Source organism: Phacochoerus africanus, chromosome 1 (assembly GCF_016906955.1).
Source record: "Phacochoerus africanus isolate WHEZ1 chromosome 1, ROS_Pafr_v1, whole genome shotgun sequence".
Taxonomy (NCBI): Eukaryota; Metazoa; Chordata; class Mammalia; order Artiodactyla; family Suidae; genus Phacochoerus; species Phacochoerus africanus.
In genome coordinates, this window is record NC_062544.1 from 242,470,907 (window position 1) to 242,493,371 (window position 22,465).

The window sequence follows — 22,465 nt, forward strand, 5'->3', positions numbered from 1 at the left end:
TGCACCCATGGCATATGAAGGTTCCCAGGCCAGGGGTTAAATCGGAGCTATAGCTGCCAGCCTACACCACAGCCACATAGGCAACACCAGATCCTTAACCTAATGAACAAGGCCAGGAATCAAACTTGTGTCCTCAAGGATACTAGTCAGATTTGTTTCCACTGAGCCGTGATGGGAACGCCTAAAATTTTTTTTGTAATTAAAGTACAGTTGATCTGGAGTTACTGTAGTGGCTCAGCAGTTAACGAATCTGACTAGGAACCATGAGGTTGCGGGTTTGATCCCTGGCCTTGCTCAACGGGTTAAGGATCCAGCATTGCCGTGAGCTGTGGTGTAAGTCACAGATGCAGCTCGGATCCCACGTTGCTGTGGCTCTGGGGTAGGCCAGCAGCTGCAGCTCCGATTAGACCCCTAGCCTGGGAATCTCCATATGCCGCGGGAGCAGCCCTAGAAAAGGCAAAAAGACAAAAAAATAAAATAAATATAGTTGATTTACAATGTGTCAATTTCTGATGCACAGCCAAGTGACCCAGTCATACACATATACACTTTTTTTTCTCAGTCCATTTTCTACAACATTCTCTCATAGGTTTCGGCTAAATCTTCATAACTGAATAGTTTTCAAGAACACAAATCTGCCTTTAATTGTTAAGTTTTTCCATAGTAAAGAAAACAAATGGAAAATATATGGAAATGTAAAAACCTTGTAACTTTACCAATAAAGATGGGAAAATGTTTATTTTCACAAACTAAATCGAGAAAAGGATGTATTAATTTCATGTATTATGTAATTGTGCATAGGGTCTGTAGCTTATCCCATATAAGAGGTATGTGATCTGAATAGTAAGAAAGAAGGAGAATACCCGCAAATCTCAAATATTTAAGGAAACAGACATACCGACTGAAAATATGAAAAAAGTTCTATGCATTTTAGCCCAAACACAACTATCTATGTACATCTGGAGACTTATTAAGCCTCCAGGTACTACAAATGGTTATACTCTACCATGGATAAACTCAATACATCTGATACTACAAAGGTGAACCAAATACATGTGTCATTTTTTACAGAAAATTTTATAAAAGAAGCCTGAAAATAATTGCGTTTTAGCAACAGTATATCTAATTCACTTTTAGTAAGTATGATTAAGATTTTTTTTAGCATTAATATTTATTTCCTTTCAAATTACAAAGTTAAGAATATCTTCTCTCAAATTAGGGAAGGCTTTTAACTTTTCTATGTAAAGAAAGCTCCAAAACCAGAAATTTTAAAAAATATCATGGTAAGGTTTTGACAGAAGAGTTTCTCATGCTGGATACAAATCTGTTCAAAATATAAGAATTACAGAACTTTTTAAACAATTTGAACCCAACAGTGAAGTAGCTTCCTACATAAATTATATCAGAAACATGAGTTAATGTATGGAAAACAATCTAGAAAATGTTACCAACAGGTTTAAGGGCTTTATGGATATTAAAAATGAAATTTGCAGAGTCAACTACACATGAAACAATTAGAAAGCTTTTTTTTAAATTAAGTAAAGATCAAATTGTTGACAATGTTTTTCTGATGAGGATTTTTTTAAAATACTAATAAAATTATTGGTAATAACTTGTCTAAGTTTTGAAAACTGTTAATAGTGATTAACAGTGATCAAAAATATGTTTGATGCTATAGTAATGGATAGCATTATACAGCACAGGTTATTATATTAACTTGTCTAAATTAAGCCATTCATCATTTTTAATACCCTCTGATTACAAAGACCTACAAGGGAAAAAAAAGTATGGGCATTTTTACATGAGAAAGGCAAGGCAAAACCTTCAGATAATTCACTTTTTCTTATGTTAAAAAATTATTTTTATGTGAAACTGAAATCTAGTAATTTCAAAAGTATAGGCTCTTAATTTTAAACATTTTATATTTGAAATATGTTATGATCTCAATAATAATTAAATATAAGCTTTGCTTTTAGAACCAAAACAACTTTAATACTTAAAAACATAGATTCTCAAAATTATTAGTAAATATCTTCTCCAGATACATTATTTAAATAATATCTAAAATCAGCTATAAGTAGTTCTTAATCATACTATCAAAATAAACTATTAACCAAAATCTTATCCCATTTTTACATAACACTTCTAAACAAACTGACAATTCTTAAAAGAAAGGTACTATAACAATAATTCTAAACCTGATCATCTGTAGGATTGATGAAGCTAGGCTGAAGAAAGCCTGTGTCTCAAACTGGGAGCCCAGTGGTCTCTTCCTTTCCTTCTAAGTCTAGAATCACTTCTCTTTGATAGGGTGGTTCTGGTGAATCGCCTTAAGCAATCACTATTAACAAGGAGGGCTTTACTAACAAGAAGTAAGAGGAACAGTATCCTCTTCCATCTTCTACTGTCCAGTACCAAAGAAGTAAACTTGACCTAGGAGTCAAACCCAGAGAGAAAAAAGAAAAAGCACAAACTTTAGGTTCCACCCAGTTTCCACATAACCTCAAAATCCCCACCATTTTAAATTACTTTGGAACCAAAAAGTCCCCTGGAGAGAGGCTGTTCCAAGGCTGCTGGGCCCACCCCCAGGGATTCTGCCTCAGTGGGTCTGAATCAGATAATCTGCATTTCTAATGACTCCCTTGTGATGCTGGTCCAAGGTCCACACTTAGAACTGCACTGCTTTAGACAATAGGCTATTACAATGCACCCAAAGTTAACCATTTTTCTGCTGTTGGACAATATGGTCCCATAAATAATGTTTCACTAAACACCTTTGCACATGACTAGAGATAACCTGCAAACCTTTCAAGGTTCTTGATACATCCTGCCCTCCTAAGTGTCCTCCACTTGCAGCACTGTGTATGAGCATTACCCAAATCAACTCTGACTCACAGAGTGTTACTGCTTATTACCCTTAACAACTGAAAAGGAGCAAAATTCTCAATTTAGTTTGCATTTCCTTGCTTGCCAGTGAGAATAAACCTCTTCGCCACTTATTTGAGGTTTATATTTCCTTCATCTGGATAATTTGTTTATATTGCTTGCCCATATTATTCTATTGGTGTGTCTAAAATGCTTATCAGTTAAAGCATTCTCTGATTTCTTAAAATACAATTTTCTCACTTGCCAATTTAATGTTTCATTGTTTATGGCCTTTGACATAAGGGAGTTTGAAAACTGGAAGCAATCCAATCTACTGACCTCTTCTTTCCTGATACTTCCCACTGCCATCACGCTTAGGAAACTGTTTCTCACCAAAATAATTCACACTTAGCTAGTTTTTGTTTTGTATGTTATGTATGTTTGTATGTTCCACTTTAATTAATTTTAATATAAAAATGAGATGAGTATCTAGCTTTTATTTTTTTCTCCAAATTTTTATCCAATTTTCCCAAGTCCTCCTTTCCACAAAGGATACATAATGCCATCACAATTCAAAGGCTCAAATCACAAAATATACGAGGGTCTATTTCTGGACTGTCTATTCTGTTCCATTTAAGTCTAGCAAATATTACACCAGTGTCACACAATATCAATCAGTGTAGCTGTATCAGTTCCCTTTAACATCTGGTAGGTCAAGTCCCACCACATCACTCTGGATGGGCAAACTCACATCTCTCTGGGTCTCAGTTCTCCTAACTCTAAGATGGGTCTGTGCCTACACCTCCCTCAGAAGCTTACTAGGAGGAACTGACTGAAAGCACCCACATGAGGACACTTCGAGACTACAGAGAACCACAAAGTTCTAAGTCATCATCTATATCTAACTATAGTATTATTGATGACCTCTTCAAATAATAAAATAATCCTCATGTAGAGGTTAAATTAAAATCAATAAAACAGGTCCTTATTAGTTATGAATGAATACTTCCATGTTCTACAAAATGTCTGATGGACTCAACATTGTTAAAAAAATTTTTGGAGTAGAAAATAGTCCTTCTAGCACATTTGAGTAAAAACAAAAACCTTAGTGCCCATCTGTTAATCAAAAAAAGAAAACAGGGGTAGTGAACTGTTCCTTAAATGTGTGCAAGATTTGTTCCTCTGAGCTGTGGGAAAGGTTCAAATGGTTATAAGTCAATTTAATTTCTTTTCTTAACCCCTTTAACTGGATTCCATAAAGAAAATATGTTGAGAGAATGTGAATAAAAACCTTGGTACTATTTTTGTTCCCAAAATGCAGATACTAAACACATTGCCTAACCTACTACAGAAGAAACCGGACAACAGAAAATACTCCCATTCAAGGAAGTCTTAAGTCAGAAATAAATCTTGTACTTGGACAAAGTTAGCACCTAAAAGGTATTAGTACCACCCCACAAAATAGCTCAAAAGGCCCTAGACACATGTATGGCACACAGACTCATTTAATTTTTCACCTAGGAGCCGGGACATTACAGAATACTTTTTCCAATCTCCTTAATTAAAAGGAGTAAAACTGAGGCTCAAAAGCTAGGTCCACATGATGGAAGATAACTTAAAAAAGGGAATGTGTGTGTGTGTGTGTATGACTAGGTCATTCTGCTGTACAGCAGAAACTGGCACAACACTGTAACTCAACCATAATAATTTTTTTTCTAATTAAAAAATAAAGATAGGTCCAAAGGCTCATTTTTTTTAGCTAAGTGAATTTTAAACTTACCTTAACAAATCACTGGTTTCCTGTTCACTGTCTTGTGCTGTATCCAAAGAAAAGGCATCAGAGAGTTCAGCTGAGTTGGACTCTTGTTCTGCTGGAAGCACCTGGGTTTCCAGGGAGCCACTGACGGTGGCTCTCTCTCTGTGGACCCCTTCTTCATGATGTTCAGTGGGATTTTGTAAATCCTTCTCAGTTTTGTCATGCTCATCTTTGAAAGAAGATTGCTTGGCTTCACTAAGAGATGATTTTCCTGAGATATTGAATAAGTTACCAAGAAACTGAAAAAAGCTTTCTTTTGGCTGTTTGTCACTTTCTCCTATTTTGGCATCTGAGGTGGAACCAGAAAGGTCATTTGGCTTTTTGGAATCTTCCTGTGCTGGAAGAGTGATCAGCTTCTCAGCATGGCTCCTTTTGTCCTCACTTTGGGGAATCTTTGAAAACAAAATGAAGAATAATAAGCATCATCATTTAAAAAATAAGACAGATTGACTGATAACCTATTACATGACACACTCTATGCTAGACGCCAAGGAAACATCTGTGAATAAGACAGATGGCTTCTGTTCCACAGTAATTTACAATCTACCGAAGGGCACAGTCAGCACGACTTTAACAAAACCATATATAGCAAGTGTCACAAAGGGAGAAGTACAGCACACGTGGGAAGCCAGGAGCAACTAGTCCAGATTTGGTGGTGGTGAGAATGGAGGAGGTAACTCAGGGGATGCTTCCTAGAGGAAGTGCCCTCTGAGGAGACCTAAAAAAGTGTCTACTTGATGCTTGTGCATCTTCCTCCTTGTTTAGTGAGGTGTCAGCCTATAATGATTTTAAAATGACTGGAGGTTAAGAGTACAAATGAGAAGATTAAATGTTAAGTATGAGAGATCAGTAAAAGGACAGGTCATAGCAAAGCTTATTTGTATTTAAATTTAGCCTTTATTATTATAGAGCTAATGGCAGCATTTTCACACACTCAGGATATCAGACAACACCTAAATTGACTTCATAATTTCAGCATTGTGTTAACCCCTGAATATGCCACACTGTGAAAAACTGTTCCTTAGAAGATGAGGAAAGGAGTTCCCTGGTGGCCTAGGGGTTAAAGATTCAGTGTTGTCACTGCTTTGCCTCAAGTTCGATCCCTGGCCTGGGTGAGGCGAAAAAAAAAAGAGAACATAAGTAAAGACAGCAACATGATATATTAATTTAGAGGAAAAGCCAACTATGAAAGCTTCATGGTAAAACACAAATCCCATTAATGCAAACACTACACAGCACAGGGAATCCTTGCAAATGTTAAACACTTCCAGGAGTGGATTTTACCTGCTCGTGACTAACCTACTAGTGAAGCCAGCCCCCATTCATGCGGGCTCTGTGTAAAGACAGCACGTGGTGGCACACCATGGCTCCCTCCTCCCTAAAGCTTTCTTAGCTTCAGGCCAGTGGGCCAGCTCAGCCTGCCTTCCCAACATGCTCACTCACCTACTTGTAAAAGGAATGTGGTCTGATAGCATCTGTCAGATGTCATGCTCACTAGTCCTTATAAAAGAAAAGCTCAAGTGTGAGTCGGAAAAATATCAGGACACCAAGGTAAAGCCACCCTAGGGCACTATAGAGTCACAGGATCAAGTTTTGTAAGAAGCTGACCTTCAAGAAAGCAAGAACATCCTCTAACGTCACTTGTTTACCTCCTTCTCTGCTTTAATCCAAATTCAAAACAGTTGAAAGGAGTGCTCCACTAGGCACTAAAAAAATGTGGCACATGAAAGGTTGAGAATATGTTTAGAGCCCATTAGCCCAGGAAATTAAAGTCAAGCGAGCACTATTTTAAGTCTGTTCCCACCTTGGGAGTCAGATATTTTTGAGTAAACACATAGCTTTTTTCCATGTGTTAGGATGTTAATATAACTTGTGAGTCTCTACATTTAGAATATCACCAGCCTTTTAGGGTCACCCAAAGTCTCACCTTTTACTGTTTTCAACTGCAACTCAATCCGACGTGTCTCCATATCATCCACCAAGCCTTCTGCTCCTTATGGGACCCTGCAGTCAAAATTAACTGTGCCCTCTCCTCATGTAAACAGCATAAATAGCCTCTCAGTATGGCAATATAACATGTGCTAGTTGACATTTTTGAAAGTGATCATACGTATGAAAGATATACCTTTTTTTGCCCTTTTCAATTACTCCATTTCTCCACTTAATTTGTTGTAATGGCCAGCACATTTCTTCCTGCTTCAAAATAAACTAAGACGGTAACATGAATAGAACAGTGATTTCTTTTCTGCAACTACTATGAATGACTGCTCAGCCGGGGTAGCTACTTGAGGAAACTGAACCACAGGCAACTCACGCCAGTAACATAAATATTCTTAAAATGCTTTAGAAATTTACAAAGGAGTTTTACAAAATTGGGGCAATGATTTTTTCAAAAAAGGAAAATTTAAGAGAACATGGAGATTACATTTTTGACATTAATAAATAAAATTTTAAGACAATAATTTCTGTCAAAAATATTATTTATATCACTGCCTCAATTATTTTTACTTGACAATTCCTTTCAAAGTATGAAAGACTGCTTTATAAACAAGATACATTTTACTAAGCTAGTACAAATCTTCACATTTAACTTTTTTAGAGTGATATATATAATTTTTCTTAAAAAATCACTTATTGTCCCTCCCCTCAATTTTCACTTCTTTGCTCTTCCAGAATAGCAAATCCTATATCCCTGTATCTTAAATTCACTAAAGACCATTTTCTTCATTTCCCTTAAATGTCTTAGTTGCTGAATTTTTCCCAAATAAACTTCTGAGAAATTCGTATCAATAATGAAAATACCCTGAACAACAAGAAAATTATCTAGAGATAAAACTTAGCAGAAAAGATCACTGCTATTCGAAGTTAACACAACAAATTCTGTATCTATATAATTACATTAAAAAATTTATTGGCCATGCTCATGGCATGCAGAAGTTTCCAGGCCGGGGATGAGACAGAACTTGTGCCACAGCTGTAACCAGAGTCATAGCAGTGACCACCCCATATACCTAACTTGCTGAGCCACAAGGGGAACTCCTAATTACATTTTAAAGTCTGCTCTAAAATAACTACTCTTTGCCCTCAGCCTAGACAACAAGGAAGTTCAGCCTGTCACAAGATAGGACCACTGTCATCTGCCAACAAAACTATCTGCCATTGTTCCAACAAGAGAGTTCCAGAATGAAAGCACTCAGCAATTCATGTAAACACTAGCAAAACATCAAGTCCAGTTATCCTCAAAGATGTTGGTGTTATGCATATAAAGACTACAGATGAAGGCATATGTATCTTGGGAACTTAATTAATATGTTGTAATGCAGTGTCCTTTAGGTCCAGATTCATCCATCTCTCTATTCTTTCCATCATGTGTCCAATACAGGAAAACACAGGAAAGCATTAGGTACAATGATTAATAAGACTCTGCTGTGGCTTCAAGGAGCTTACTAGCAAGAGAGTCCTTATATCACTGGGTGGGGCTGAGGAGAGGTGAGAACACCATGGAGGCAGAGTTAATATGGCTGGGGGTGGGGACAGCCCACTGTACAGAGGGGTAACATTTGAGCTGGCTCCTGAAGGGTAAGAAGAGCAGTGGAGACACAAGGTAGACGGAGCATGTGTCAAATACACCAAAGTATGAAGTGTGTCTATTACGGTGGGGGTGTGGCTGAAGAAGACGGGGGGCAGGGAGGGGTGCACAGAGGATAGAGAATGAGGTCGATAAGATGACCACTTAAAGGTGGAGAGTGAGGGATAACAAAGTGGCAACTGGACCAAGTTTTCTAAATTGGGAAACCATTTAAGTAGTTAAACCAAAAATGGATATGGAAAATAGAAGGAGAGGTGAGATTAGGGCCTTTGTGGGGGCAGGGAGAGGTGAGGCAACAAACTATGGAAGTGGCAAACGTGTTGACTTTTCGGGCCTCTGGTGAAGCAGTCAGAGCACAGTTAGGAACTTGGCAATACACAGTATGTGCAGGGGAAAGGGGGGCCAACCAAAGAGCCCTGGGGACAAAAAAGACTAAAACGCAGGCACAAAGAAGAGCGGAAATCAGTGAAACAGATGGGAAAGGCCAAAACCAGACCAGTTGTTCCTCCAGAGCACCACTCTAGAGGCAAAGGACAAAGGATATTTCCAAAGGATATTTTCCACCGTGAGGGCCCCTCACTGTTCTTCAGAGATGCGAGGCCTGCCCCTACCTCTGGAACTGTGCATTCACTCTTCTCTTTGCTAGAATATTTTTTCCCCAGATAGCTATCTGACTCACACCCTGACATCCCTTCAGACCTTTACTTAATTGTCACGTCTCCATTGGAGGTTTCCCCAGACACACCATCTAAAAGAGTAAACTCCTCCACTCTGAAACTGCCTATATCCCTTCTCTGCCTTATTTTCCTCCTTTGTACCCTCTAGTATCAAATACACACCCACACATTATTCAATATTTATTCCTTCATCTAGAAAGAAAAGCCACAAGGGCAAGGTTCTTTGTTTCATTCACTGTGGTATCTCTAAGCACCTTGAACTGTGCCTGACAATAAGAGGTGCTTAAAACCTATTGGATAAATGAAGGAATGAAGACATAGAAAGCCCTAGGAAGGCAGGAGAAATAGTCATAACAGATCAGGAATTTGAGAGTACAGCTGCAAACTCAAGGTGTTAAAACAGTGAATACACAACTGGGTAACAGGAACACTCAGTAAATAGAAGGTTTCTCTGAGAGACCTTTTAACTAGAAAAAAAGAGAAAAAAAAAAAAACGTGGACAGTGGAGGGTCCAAGACACAAAAGACTTTTTGTTCCTATTCTGTGCATTAGCTCTACACCTGGAAGAAAAGGAATACCTGCTGTTCAAGAGAAAGATGATGGGCACAGTAAGAAAAGCAGAAGGTAAGGCGAAGAGACCAGTATAGACTCTGTTACTTCTAATAAAGGGGAAACATGAGCCTCGAAGTGGAGTAGGGACACTTCCTCTTCCAAGGACAATGGTAAGGAAGTGGCTAATGTCTAAGCAATCCTTTAAGGGGGGAGAAGACAATGAGCGAAGTCTAACAAGTAGCCCTGACCTCAGTAAAGTGAGAGGAGAGATGATCAGCTGAAGGAGAGACACAGAGGTGGAGCTGGGATCTGAGCTCCCAAAAGAGAGGAGACTTGGAAGAGTATTGCTGGAGAATGCAGCAAGAGGGGGAGATGGGGTGTACCAAGCAGCAGTTAGACTCAATGCAAACTTTAAAGTATTCCTTCCTCCCACAAATGATGAATAGCAAGATACTACGCCATGGGCTTTGATGCAAAGTGAAAAAATACACCAATAGCCCTACTTTCACAGAACCTACATTCTAGTGATAAAACATATTTGCAGGTCTAATTGGCATTAGTTCATCACCTCCTTAAGTAGCTTCTAGCAGGAAGCAGGTGCTGTCCCACCATGGTGACTGGCACAGGGAACAAGGTCAAGAAGGTCAAGGGAAAAAGAGTACACCAAACAGCATCTATTGACAGAAAAACAGTTAAGACCCAGACGACTCTTCCTTTACTGTTTCAAGAACCTGGCTTGGTCATCCTTTCTCCCTAAGACCCTTGTCTTCACTGTGCATAGCAGGACAAACCCCTAAAACATGCTGAGCCCCATTCCTTAGCACCTCTACTCCAATGATCTCCTCTTCCGCTCAACCTCACCTTTTCATTTACCCTAACCTTTGTGACTTTATCTATAACCACCCAATCTCTGAACCTCAATCTCAAGCATTCCCAAATGTTTATATCCTCTCATGTTCCCAGCTCTCCTACCCCACTGCCCCAGGCACACGCACCACACCAGTCCTCCTGCCTCACCTCAGTTTCGGCCTCTCTTACTCTGTCCCTTTCAGTCCCCACATATTATCATGTTTTTCTCTACCCAGCCATCAAACATGGCTAATTAGCTCAAAGCCTCTTTTGTTTGTTCTTTGGTCATCCCTGCTAAAACAATTCTGCTTTTATCTTTTACATGTCAGTGAATACATCTTGCTTTAAAAATCTACCCGGGGAGTTCTCCTATGGTACAGTAGGTCAAGGATGTGGCATAGTCACACTGCAGTGGCTCAGGTCACTGCTGTGGTGCAGATTTGATCCCTGACCCAGGAACTTCCACACGCTCCAGGTGCACCCCCCCCCAAAAAAAAATCTGGGAGTTCCCATTGTGGCTCAGTGGGTTAAGAATGGACATAGTTCTTAACCTGAAGATTCAAGTTTGATCCCTGGCCTCGTTCAGTGGGTTAAGGATCCAGCATTGCAGCAAGCTGTGGTGTAGGCAGCAGATGTGGCTCAGATCCAATATTGCCATGGCTATTAGCATAAGCCAGCAGCTGCAGCTCCAATTCAGCCCCCAGCCTGGGAATTTCTATGTGCTACAGGTACGGCTGCAAAAAGAAAAAAAACCCACAGGGGTAAATAAGCACAGCTATGCAGATTCAAGCTGCCAACAATTTGTAATTTACAGCCTTCTGCTGGAGGCTGGAAATCAGTCTGCAACCTTCCCCATTTTCCACAGCAGCCATAACAAATCTTTTCCACATCCCTTGAGCCACACCCCTTCCACTATCCCATCCCTCGCTCAGCAGACGACCCTAACTTTAACTTCATGGAGATCTCTCTCATAGTCTCGCTGCCACCTCTCCTCTATTCATCACAGTAGCTGCATCTGTCCTATTTCTTTCATGCAGACTCAAGATAGAGGGAGGACTCCTCCTCCAAGGACCCACCAGGGCACCACTTTATAAGCCTTGATGTCTCCTCAGGAAACCAACTTCCCATCTTCCCAATATGCAGACCACCATTCAAAAGTCTAGTCCAGGGACAGCTTTCTCTACTCTTTTCACTACCAGCCTCCTTAAAAGGACTCACCAACCCTTACCTTCTCCTTTCCCCTTCCTCCCAATGACTCCTTTAGCTCCTGTAATCTGGCTTCCTCCTCAGTTGTGCTCTGACCACTGTCTCTGAGATACATGTGCTACTTGCTAATTAAATGTACTTTTTTTTCTGCTCTTGGTCACATATGTGTCTGCAGAAGGTGAGACTGCATCTGTTCCTGAAAATCAGTCTTCCTCTAGCTTCTATGACATCACCTTGAGGCTCCCCTTCTTTCTCTCTGAAAACTCCCTTCATCACCTTCAAGTTCACATCCTTCTAGCCATCCCTTACACATCACATTTCTTCTATTTCCATGCTTTACCTTCATGATCCTCTAATGAGATCTCATTTCCCACAGGATGATTAATTAGATGATTCCCAGATTTGTATCCTCAACTCAAGACTGTATATCCAACTATTAATCAGACATCCATACCCACCTGAATGTTTCACTGGAACCTCAAATTCCATACATTCAAAACGGAACTTGACCACACCGTGTCTCCATTCTTCCCTTTCCTGTAAACTCTAACATTCCCACTTGTTAAAAACTCAGATGAAACACCAGGACACCATGACCTCTCCTCCCAGAATACTGCCAGCACTGAGTGACGTACCCTGTTTTCTTGCTTCTACTCCTAAAGCTCCCCAGTGTGCTCTCCAGACAAAGCCAGCACAGTCCTTTAGAATTCAAATCTGGTCATTCTTAAAGGCCTCCAAAGGCTGTATACCATTGTCAGGATAAAATCCAAACTCCCTAGCATGTCATTCAAGGTCTTGGTGGATCTAGCCCTGTATTCCTCTCTGATTTCATCTCTTGTCACAATGCTTATGGTGCCCAATGTCACCACATGCATTCTCAGCAGTCTATTTTCTCCCCTCTTGCTCCCTCGTTCATTCTGTTACACAGGCCTGCCTTTGTCCAACACTATTAACACTGCTGAGACCACTTATCCCTTGTCCTCTTTGCCTGAGAAATTTCTACTACAATTCAAATTTTTCAGAACGGAAATTTCCTAGATGTGTGTGTACATACATAATATATTTATGTTACTCTAGTAAATAACTCTAATATCCTTATTTTTTCCTTCTCACCATAAGGTAAAGTCAGACAATTTTATGCTTCCATAATGAGTAGGACCATTACCTAAATTATTAAGTTACCCAAATCTGGCATTCATCACCTAGAGAATTCATAACTAGGGAATTCCAGTTAGTTTTCTCCTAAGACATCTGGCACAGCACATTACTTGCATATTTGCTAATATTTAAAATTGGGGGTTTGGGGTTGGCATATGTACCCTATTGTATGTGGAATGGATGTTCAACAGGGACCTGCTGTATAGCACAGGAACTCTACCCAATATTCTGTGATAACCTATATGGAAACAGAATCTGAAAAAGAATGGATGTATGTAATGTATAACTAAATCATTTTGTTGTACAGAATTAGTACAACATTGTAAATCAACCATACTTCAATAGAACTTTAAAAGAAAAAAATTTTTAAAATTCTACCACAGAAAGTGTAAACGTCCTCAATTTTGAGGAAATATTTATTATCACCTCATTACTACCAATATCTGAAATTAACTACAGTTTAAGTGGTGCTAAATATTTTAATTTAGAATCATTATTTATCTTTATTGTAATGGATTTAGTCTGCAGTGAGTTGTCTAACTCTATATAAACTATTGATACATATTGCATCCATTTTTTTAATAAATGGATTTTATAACTAATATTAAGGTGCAAAGTTGAATTATTTACACCCCCATTGTTAAAGTAATTTTGCTTGGAAGATTACATTTTTATCACAGAATTTTTTTTTTTTTCCCACTGTACAGCAAGGGGGTCAGGTTATCCTTACATGTATACATTACATTTTTCCCCCACCCTTTCTTCTGTTGCAACATGAGTATCTAGACAAAGTTCTCAATGCTTTTCAGCAGGATCTCCTTGTAAATCTATTCTAAGTTGTATCACAGAATTTTTTGGCCATTAAAAAATGTAAAGAGACATACAGGCTTGTCACCAACTACTCTGCCCTGATAAGCTGGTCATCATTTAACATAACAAAGTGTTACTTGCATCTTTTAAGTCATAACACACCAGTGTTGGGAACAGTTCTGGGATGTCACAAATAATTTGTAACTAAAATTACTTAGAAGGATGAAATTTTGCTTTTTAAAAATGCTCTAGAATGGAACCAAGGTTCTATCTGTAGTATTACTTTATCATTTCCATGAAGTTTCTGCTAAGGGGCTGTAGTTATATATAGTTTACCAAGTGCATGCCCTTAACCACAGGTGACCCCAGCCAGTCATCTAACATCTGGGATCCCGAGTTGCTACAGCTGTTGTGTAGGCTGGCAGCTATAGCTCTGATTAGACCCCGAGCCTGGGAACTTCCATATGCCCTGGGTGAGGCCCTAGAAAAGACCAATAAATAAATAAATAAATAAATAAATAAATAAGAAAAGTCTGAGTGATACAGTAACAAAGATTATGGACAGGAAGGGCTGGCCCTGGCACAACAGGGAGGGAAATAAAGGAGAGATGCAATCCCTGATGTCAAGATTGGGGAACTGGTAGCACCTTTCAGCAGGACAGGGAATGCAGGAAGAGAAAGAAATTAGGATAAAATACACTGAGCTCAACTTTGAATGAGTCAAATCTCAAACCCAGTGACATTCACAGGAAAGACTCATCAAAGAACCAGCTCCATCACCCTGAAGCTCAGGAGAACACCCTGAAGCTCAGGATAGATGTGAGCTTCATCACAGGCTGAGGTGTAAAAATAAAGTCAACCAGGGCAGGTGTCCAAGGTGAGAAGAGAAAGGAACAAGACGACATAATGTAGAGGAAATGCCATTCCTTCCTGTCACGGTAGGAAAATTTCTCCAGTGAATACACTAGGCCAGAACAACATGTGTTTTTAATTCCATGAGAGCTTTCTGGACCCCCTCTAACATTCTCAAATCAGTATCTGGCACCTACAGAGGTAAATTTACTCACAAAAATCTAGAGTGTGTCCATAACCCTTCATCCCCAATTTCCATTTTGATAAGGTACTCCATCACACCACAGACCAGGACTATTCCAGGTCTACAACACGCTGGAGCTGCTGCACATCAAACCAGATACCATGCAATACATTCAATATCCAAGAACTCTGAGATACCAAGTCCCCAGAGCAGCCAGCCATATCGACAGGCTTAAGTCCTGGCAGTCCCTGTGGTCATGTGAATGGTACAGTGACACACAGCACAGTCTTCAATTCAGGCACCCTGACAACACTCAGCCCTTATAGAAGCAATCAAGGGGTGAGAATTTTTGCCTTCTGGCTAAAGTTCAATATGTATATATTCTGTATTGCCTTCTTTTCAAATGTTTTAGAGAAGCAGTTTCTAATAGCTGATTTTCATACTATCCACCCAGAAAAAGTCGGCACCATTCTTAAGCAAAGAGTTAGATTCTAAGTTGTAGTCAGACTTTATATGGCAAGAAGGCCAGCTCTTTTCCTGAGTACCTATTCTGTGTCAGGTATCATGCAGTACAGCACACGTTATTGCAGTTAATTTTAAAATAGTTCTATAAAATAATGACTTCCACTACAGATCATGAAACCAAATTTCAGAGAGGCTGAGTAAATTTTCCCAGGTTACAAAGCTACCACATGGAGATTAAGGATTTAAGCCCAGATACATCTGATTCCAAAAACTGTGTTATTTTCATCATTGCACATGTAATTTTAAAACTGTTCCAAAGAGGTGCCATGGTTGGCAGAGGCAGGGAATACTGGCTGACTGTGAGGCTCTAGACAAAGTCTTCTCATTATCAACAGGGGAGCTTTGCTTTAATCTGTTTACATATGGGGTTCCAAGTCCAATTATAGCTAATTTTTTTTAAAGAGTTCCTATGTTTGAAAAAGAAAGTTTAAAAAACTTGATATTAAATTGATATCATACCGCTAATTGCTGAGGGAAAAAAGATAGCAAGCATGTATTAGGGCCATAATTTATTTAATTTTCTTTATTTATTTTGTCTTTTTTGGGCTGCACTCATGGCATATGGAGATTCCCGGGCTAGGGGTCAAATAAGAGCTGTAGACGCTGGCCTATGCCACAGCCACAGCAACCTGGGATCCAAGCCACATCTGCAACCTATGCTACAGCTCATGACAACGCTGGATCCTTAACCTACTGGGCAAAGCCAGGGACCAAACCCAAGTCTTCATGGATACTAGCTGGGTTCATTAACCACTGAGTCATGATGGGAACTCCCCATAATTTATAAGTTAGTTCAGTAATTAAATTTCTCCTAAACATGAAAATATTTAATATATTTAAATTTGACTACCACTTTACCTCTGGCCAAAAAAGAGTTGAAAAAGACCAATAAGGAAAGAAGAGTAACACAAATCAAAACATGAACTGATGCGTAATTTAATATATTCATTGTACTAAACAGTACTGTACCCTCAATATAGGAATTGATGTAAAGAATAAATTGTGACTATTTTTTTTCAGGGAGATACCCTTAAGATAAAATTTCTCCATTTTCTCATATCAGTAAACAGTGGCAACAATAAAAAATCAAAAATTACTTATGATAATATTAAAAAATAAGGGTTTTAAATCATTAACAACTAACAGTAATATGCACTAGATTGACAGTCCTTGGTTATCCACAAGAACATTGTGGCCATATATCAACCACCACCTCTTAAAAGATGCCAGACCTTCAACAAACTTGCACAATCATTTATGAGCAGCAATTCTAAAATGGGGCAAGAGTTCAATTTTATATAAAGCAGATGCCAAGCCATGAGAACAAGCCTAATAATCATCACTTTACTTAGTCCTGGTTTGAAGACTCTAGCTCTTAATTTTTACTATTATTTCTTTTTTGGCAAATTAAGTTTATAAATATACCTTACAAATTAAGCTCATAAGTGGAAAGCATTATGGTAAAGAACTGCATCTGAATTCTCCTGCTTCCTCTCCATAACAGTGTGAATTTGTCATGTGACAGCCTCCCTGAGATTCCCATCCCTCAGCTATAAAGAGAGATGAAGATTCTGATTAACACTGTAGATATACCACACATGCTGATTTCTTCTCTTGCACTCCAAAATGACAATAAGAGGATTTTTTTAAAGTTTTAAATTCAAAGTGAAGAAGAGTTATAAATACAAATAGAAATATAAAGAGAATTCAGAAATGATTTAGAAGGCAAAAGTGAATGAAGCCATGGTAACTGATCAAAAGCAGTTTCTACCCAAGTGTCTGCAATGGGGAACTCTGACCACATGGGGAAACAATCTACAGACAGATTGTCAACAGACGCACCTGGAAAGCTCAGGATGAAGACACTAGGTGCTAGTTAGGGAAACATGGGACATGGATTAAAAGTAGAGTTTGGTTGAAAATCTCCAAATGGAGTACTTGTCCCCAGGGCTCTTACCCTGTCCCAAGGAGTTAAAAGATCCTCCCCACTTCCCACCCTCTGCCTCCCAAATGAATACAGAGAGAGCATCTCTGAAAATACTGAGACTTTGAGGCAGGCTGATTTTGAGGTATCAAAGCCCATCCACGTGGAAATGTCTGGAACACTGACAATCACATCTAGAGCTCGAGAGGGATGTCAGGGAGAGATCTGGGAACCAAGAGATGAAGCAATAAGACTGCAAGACACTACTTTGGAAGATTGCTGCTTAGGAGGATTGAGGACTTTGAGAATCATGTACGTAAAGAGTAACTTATCCAGAAGAGAATCAGGGAAGGAAACAGAAGGGAATGACCAGAGGCAGGAATTGAAACAAGAAAATACAATGTCATAAGGGCAAATATTTAAAAAAAAACATCTCTGGAAGGAGACAAGACTTAGAAAATCTAGCATCTCAACCAGATAAATAGGGAGTTCCTGCTGTGATTCAGTGGGTTAAGAACTCGACATAGTAGTGTCTGTGAGGATGTGAGTTTGATCTCTGGCCTTGCTCAGTGGGTTAAGGATCCAGTGCTGCTGCAAGCTGCAGTGTAGGTCACAGATGCAGCTCAGATCTAGTGTTGCTGTGGCTGTGGTGTAGGCCTGCAGATTCAGCTCTATTCAACCCCTAGCCTGGGAACTTCCACATGCTGCAGGTACAACTGTAGAAAGAATAAAATATCAACTGGTTAAATAAAATAAGAACTAAGAAAAGACCACTGATGGTCAGAAGAGGTCATGGTTTTGTGGAAAGACTTTCACTCATTTAGCAACTATGACATACATGCTAGGCACAGTACTAGTTTTCCCACGTCTAAGATGTTGGGAGGGAGACAGGAGTCAGAATAGAAAGTGTTAAGAATTAAACAATAATTATGACAGACTTTCATATATGTTTGGCTAAAAGGTAGGAGGAGTAAAATGCATTGAAAGACTTAAAGGAAACCACATCCATGAAAGGAAAAAAAGAACAAATTTGTAAAAAATTGTATGTAGAGAGAAATGGAAGAAGCCAGTGATGGAGGCATAGACAGAGTCAAGGCGAGGTCCAAGAGAAGGCAGGAGATAAAAGGCTGCTACCATTGGTAGGGGGATTTAGGGAGGTTAGCCTTGCAAGGAGGGAAGGGATAAACATTCCTCTGACATAGGCAGAAGGAAGCAAGGCGTTAATGCATGCCTTCCCTCTCCTTTAAATCAAGTAGACATGAATACAGCAAGAGTCCAAGGCTATAAGACAAGAATGTAGGCCCCACAGAAAAACAAAGGTAGAATGTTAACTAAATATCTAAAATTCTTGCCAGCTAGATATAAAAACTTTATCTATATACAAGAAATATATAATTTCAGTGGAATGGTAGACACATGTGTAAGAAGTAGGGTACCAATGTCATCAAAAGATCAAATTTGTATAGCATATAAGTGGTAGTATAAGAATTAAGAAGCTAATGATGTCCAAAACATCTAGTCTATAAAGCATCTCTAGTCTCTAGTTGTTTGAAAAATACAATTAATTTTTTAATAGCTTAAATTTCTAGCAAAACAATCTTCAACATCTTGATTTGGTATCTTAGGGTCAAACAAAAAGAAATGCATAAAAATACTTATTATACATAAATCTGTTACATTTTATACTTAAGAGTAAAAATGGTGCACATTTTTTCTTATCATGGAAGGCATTATCATAAAATTCAGGTTAAGAAGATGGAAGCATGGCAGGAACTGTTACCTTACAGTGGAGTGCTATGCTGTAGAAAACCATTCATGAGAAAGAAAATAAATGCATGCTTTATGCCACTTGCTAAATGAAAAAATTTAAAATGAGACAATTTAAAATAACAAGATCATAAATATTGTTGCTAACCTTTCCCCCCTCCAAGGTATGGGGCTGACTATTGATATTATGAAAACACACATTTTTTTTATTTTCACCTGAAGCAAAAGAATTTACTGGGAATTACACTCAATATCTTATAATAACCTATACTAGAATTCAATCTGCAAAATATGCATTTTTGGTGCCTGGCAGCAGCAGGTCCCCAAACTGGGTCTGTGTAGCTAGGTTGAAGAAATCCTACCAGTAGTTTCCAAAAAGAAAAAGCAAAAAGAAATACAGGTACATGGACCAAAATACTTACACTACCCTAATGAAAGTGCCATGGTACCCCTTCTATTATGGGTTAACCAGACCAGCCATGTATAAGTAATCCTATAGGCCTCAAGCCATAAGAAAAACACTCTCATGACATAAGCCATATTTACTTGGGGCTCAAATCCCAAACTGAAGTTATCCTGGGCACTCAAACCAAGATATTTAGAATAGACAGGAGTTCCTGCTGTGGCACAGTGAGTTAAGAATCTGACTACAGCAGCTCGGGTCACCATGGAGGTGCAGTGGATTAAAGGATCCAGCATTGCCAAAGCTATGGTGTAGGTTGCAGCTGCAGCTCAGGTTTGCTCTCTGGCCCAGGAACTTCCATATGCTGTGGATGCAGCCATAAAATTAAAAATAAAATTTAAAAAAAGAATGGAAAGAAAAAACTGTAATTGTGGAGGCCCAGCCACTCTATTTGCTCACCAAATATACTTATTAAAACCACAAAGATGAAACTTCCTGGAGGAAAGCTCTGCAGGTAGAAAGAAGGACTATTGGAAATTAAAGACCGAGGGCCAAGTTTGAAGACCAAAGGTTTTTTCTAGTGAGATTAACAGCTCAAGTGTTATATATCAGTTACAGGCTGAGTAGGCAAACAGGTAGGGAAGAATAGAGAAGAGGGTAGGGAAAGCAGGCAGGTTTGCTGAAGGTCGAGGGTGGATGCTGAGGGATGAGGGATTAACAAAGAAAATGACAGGAACTGGCAGCCAAAGAAACTTCAAAGTGTGAGGTCTCAGAAGTGACACATGTACTTCCTGTGAAACAACTCAAGGTCAAGATAGCACCCAGGGACTTAGGAGTAAAAATCTTCAAGTAGGGCAACTTAGGACATGTAAAATCTGAAGGAGAGGAAGAAAACTATAGAGCTTGTACAGTGGTGAACCAGCTGGCTGGTTAAAAATTGGCTGCAAAAGAGTAGGTAGAAGTGTTATAAAAACTGGGAGCAGGGTTTAGTAGCCAGAGTTGCAAAGGAATGATGAAAGACAAGGGAGGCAAGGTGATCTTGACCTTTATTCTCTCAATAAAGTATAAAAATTTTAAAAATCAGATTCTGGAATTTTTCTTTCAAAAATATTTATATTGTTAACTCTGATGGCAGGAATAAAGAATGAAAAGAGCCTATCTTTACCACATTTAACGCCTTTGGACCTTATGTAATGTTTAAAAGTCCCCATATCAGTAATGAATTCAGCTCACTTTCTGGCCCTTCCACTAACCAAGCTAATGGACCCTGAAATTCCTGGAAAGCACAAGCTTTCTCCTTGACTGATTGCCACAAACTGTTTAAAAAGAAAGCAATTTGGAACCAAACTCCCTGAATGTGGGACAGCTACCCAAACTTGATCACACATCCCCAAACACAAACATCAACTTTCTAGAAAATCACTTACCACTAAAAAGAAAGGCATACAAGGTTTAATGGTTTTCAAGAATTTTTAACCATACCTATCAATAACTATTTAGGTAGAAGTGTAGCTTATACAGTTTTCATGCTTGTCCTGTGCGAAGAAAGCCAGTTCATATATAACCTGAACAAACATAACATCACACCTTTTATTTATATTAAGATTCTCCATAGCCTCATCTTTTTTAATGCTTATGCTCAATGTTATTTGGAATATAACAATAATGACACGTTGTTAACTTCCACACTCCCAAAAGCACATTAGTTGTCAGTAGCATTTGAGAAAACACAACATAAATCAAAGACACAGTGGAGGTCAAATGATCCAATTTATAGATTAGAAAACAAAAGCAGAAAGAAGTTAAATATCTCAGCTGAAGGCCTCACAGCTGGTTAGTGGAAAAGCTGGGGGTAAGAGCCCCACCATCTAAAGTCTCTCTTCAATTTGCTTCTTCCACCCCCATGTCCCACCCCACCTCAAGACGCAAATGTCCAATAGAGCTGGGCTGGAGTTCCATATAAAGTAAAAAGATTTTATGCTCTTTCTTAAATGGAAAATGAAGATAACAGGATCTAAAAGAAGAAGAGCACAAAGTAAGAAAAATAATTGCTTGATATAAAATAATATTAATTTAAAACTATACCTTTACTGATTCTGATGAAAGCACATTTTCCTTTTTCTGACTTGTGCTCATGGGCTCATTTTCAACACTGAAAAATAAAAAAAAGTTTCTTTTGAAATTGAAATTAATATAACCATACACTTTCTGTGTTTAATCCAAAAACTGAAAGTTGCTTTATCTACAATACTCGAAAGATTCACATATAAAATGTTATGCTAGGAATATGTTGATTTGAATCTCTACACTTGAAACACACATTCAGAAATGCTCATTCAGGCTCCAGACATTTTTTGTGAGTCCATTCTGGGCTACATTTTCTTATGCTGATGACGAGCATCACACCAATGATGCACCTGAACAAAAGGAACACCAGTGTACGACCATCGTAGTCTTGGGCAGTGTAAACATTCTTCAATTTTATTTATATTAGGGTTCTCCATAGCCTCATCTTTTTTAATGCCTATGCTCAGTGCTAGTTGGAATATATTTACACTCAGCAAATTTTTATAAACGTGTACAGTCATCTAGCAAATTCTGGGAATATTCAAAATAGATGCAAGTTTATCTAACCCCAAATGTGTCTCAGATGCCACCTGAGAAATCTGATTTTCCAGAGAGTCATTTCTAATAGTCTTGTCTGGAGTACCTTCAGAGATGCCTTATGAGATGTCATAATAACTTACTTTGCCTGTTAGGCACATACATTTTAGAACTAATTTATGTTCCTATGTTTACATGTTATTTTGTTTTCATACTTTCATAATCCCAGACAGATTGAGGAGCTCCACTCTAAAGAGTATCACAGGACCCTACCATATGCTGGGGATTGTGCTTGGCCTTGAGGATTTAAGGATGTAGGGTTTTTGTAAAACTCAGTCTAGTATGAGGAAACTGATACACAAAGAAACTAATAATATGGTTTGACACAAATTTTAACTGCTGAATGAATGACATACCATGGAGCTCAGTGAAGTGCCTACAGAGGAGGCACAAAGGCAGGGGGTAACAGAGAAAATGCCATTTGGGAAAGCCAAGTTCTGTTTATTTTTAATACAAGAGTGGAACACACAAACTTGCAACAGGCAGAGGTAATCCTGCTAGAGCTGAGAATGAGACCAGAGGTTAGTGGATACCAGACCACAAAGAACCTGCCTGACCCGTTATAGAATGTGATCTTTGCCCAAACTAGCACTGGGAAGCCTGCAGGCAGCAGAATGAGTGGGT

The 22,465-nt window shown here is 38.8% G+C and overlaps 1 protein-coding gene across 2 annotated transcripts in view; it reads right to left on the reverse strand.

Annotated features, from left to right (window-relative positions):
• CRYBG3 (crystallin beta-gamma domain containing 3) overlaps positions 1 to 22,465 on the reverse strand; it is a 123,116-nt gene that overhangs the window by 82,248 nt on the left and 18,403 nt on the right. For both annotated transcript variants that reach the window (XM_047794113.1, XM_047794122.1), the window contains exons 2-3: positions 21,263 to 21,329; positions 4,646 to 5,073 (exon numbers count right to left, since the gene is read on the reverse strand). In XM_047794113.1, coding sequence (XP_047650069.1) covers positions 4,646 to 5,073; positions 21,263 to 21,329 — 495 coding nt within the window. The remainder of the gene's footprint in view (positions 1 to 4,645; positions 5,074 to 21,262; positions 21,330 to 22,465) is intronic.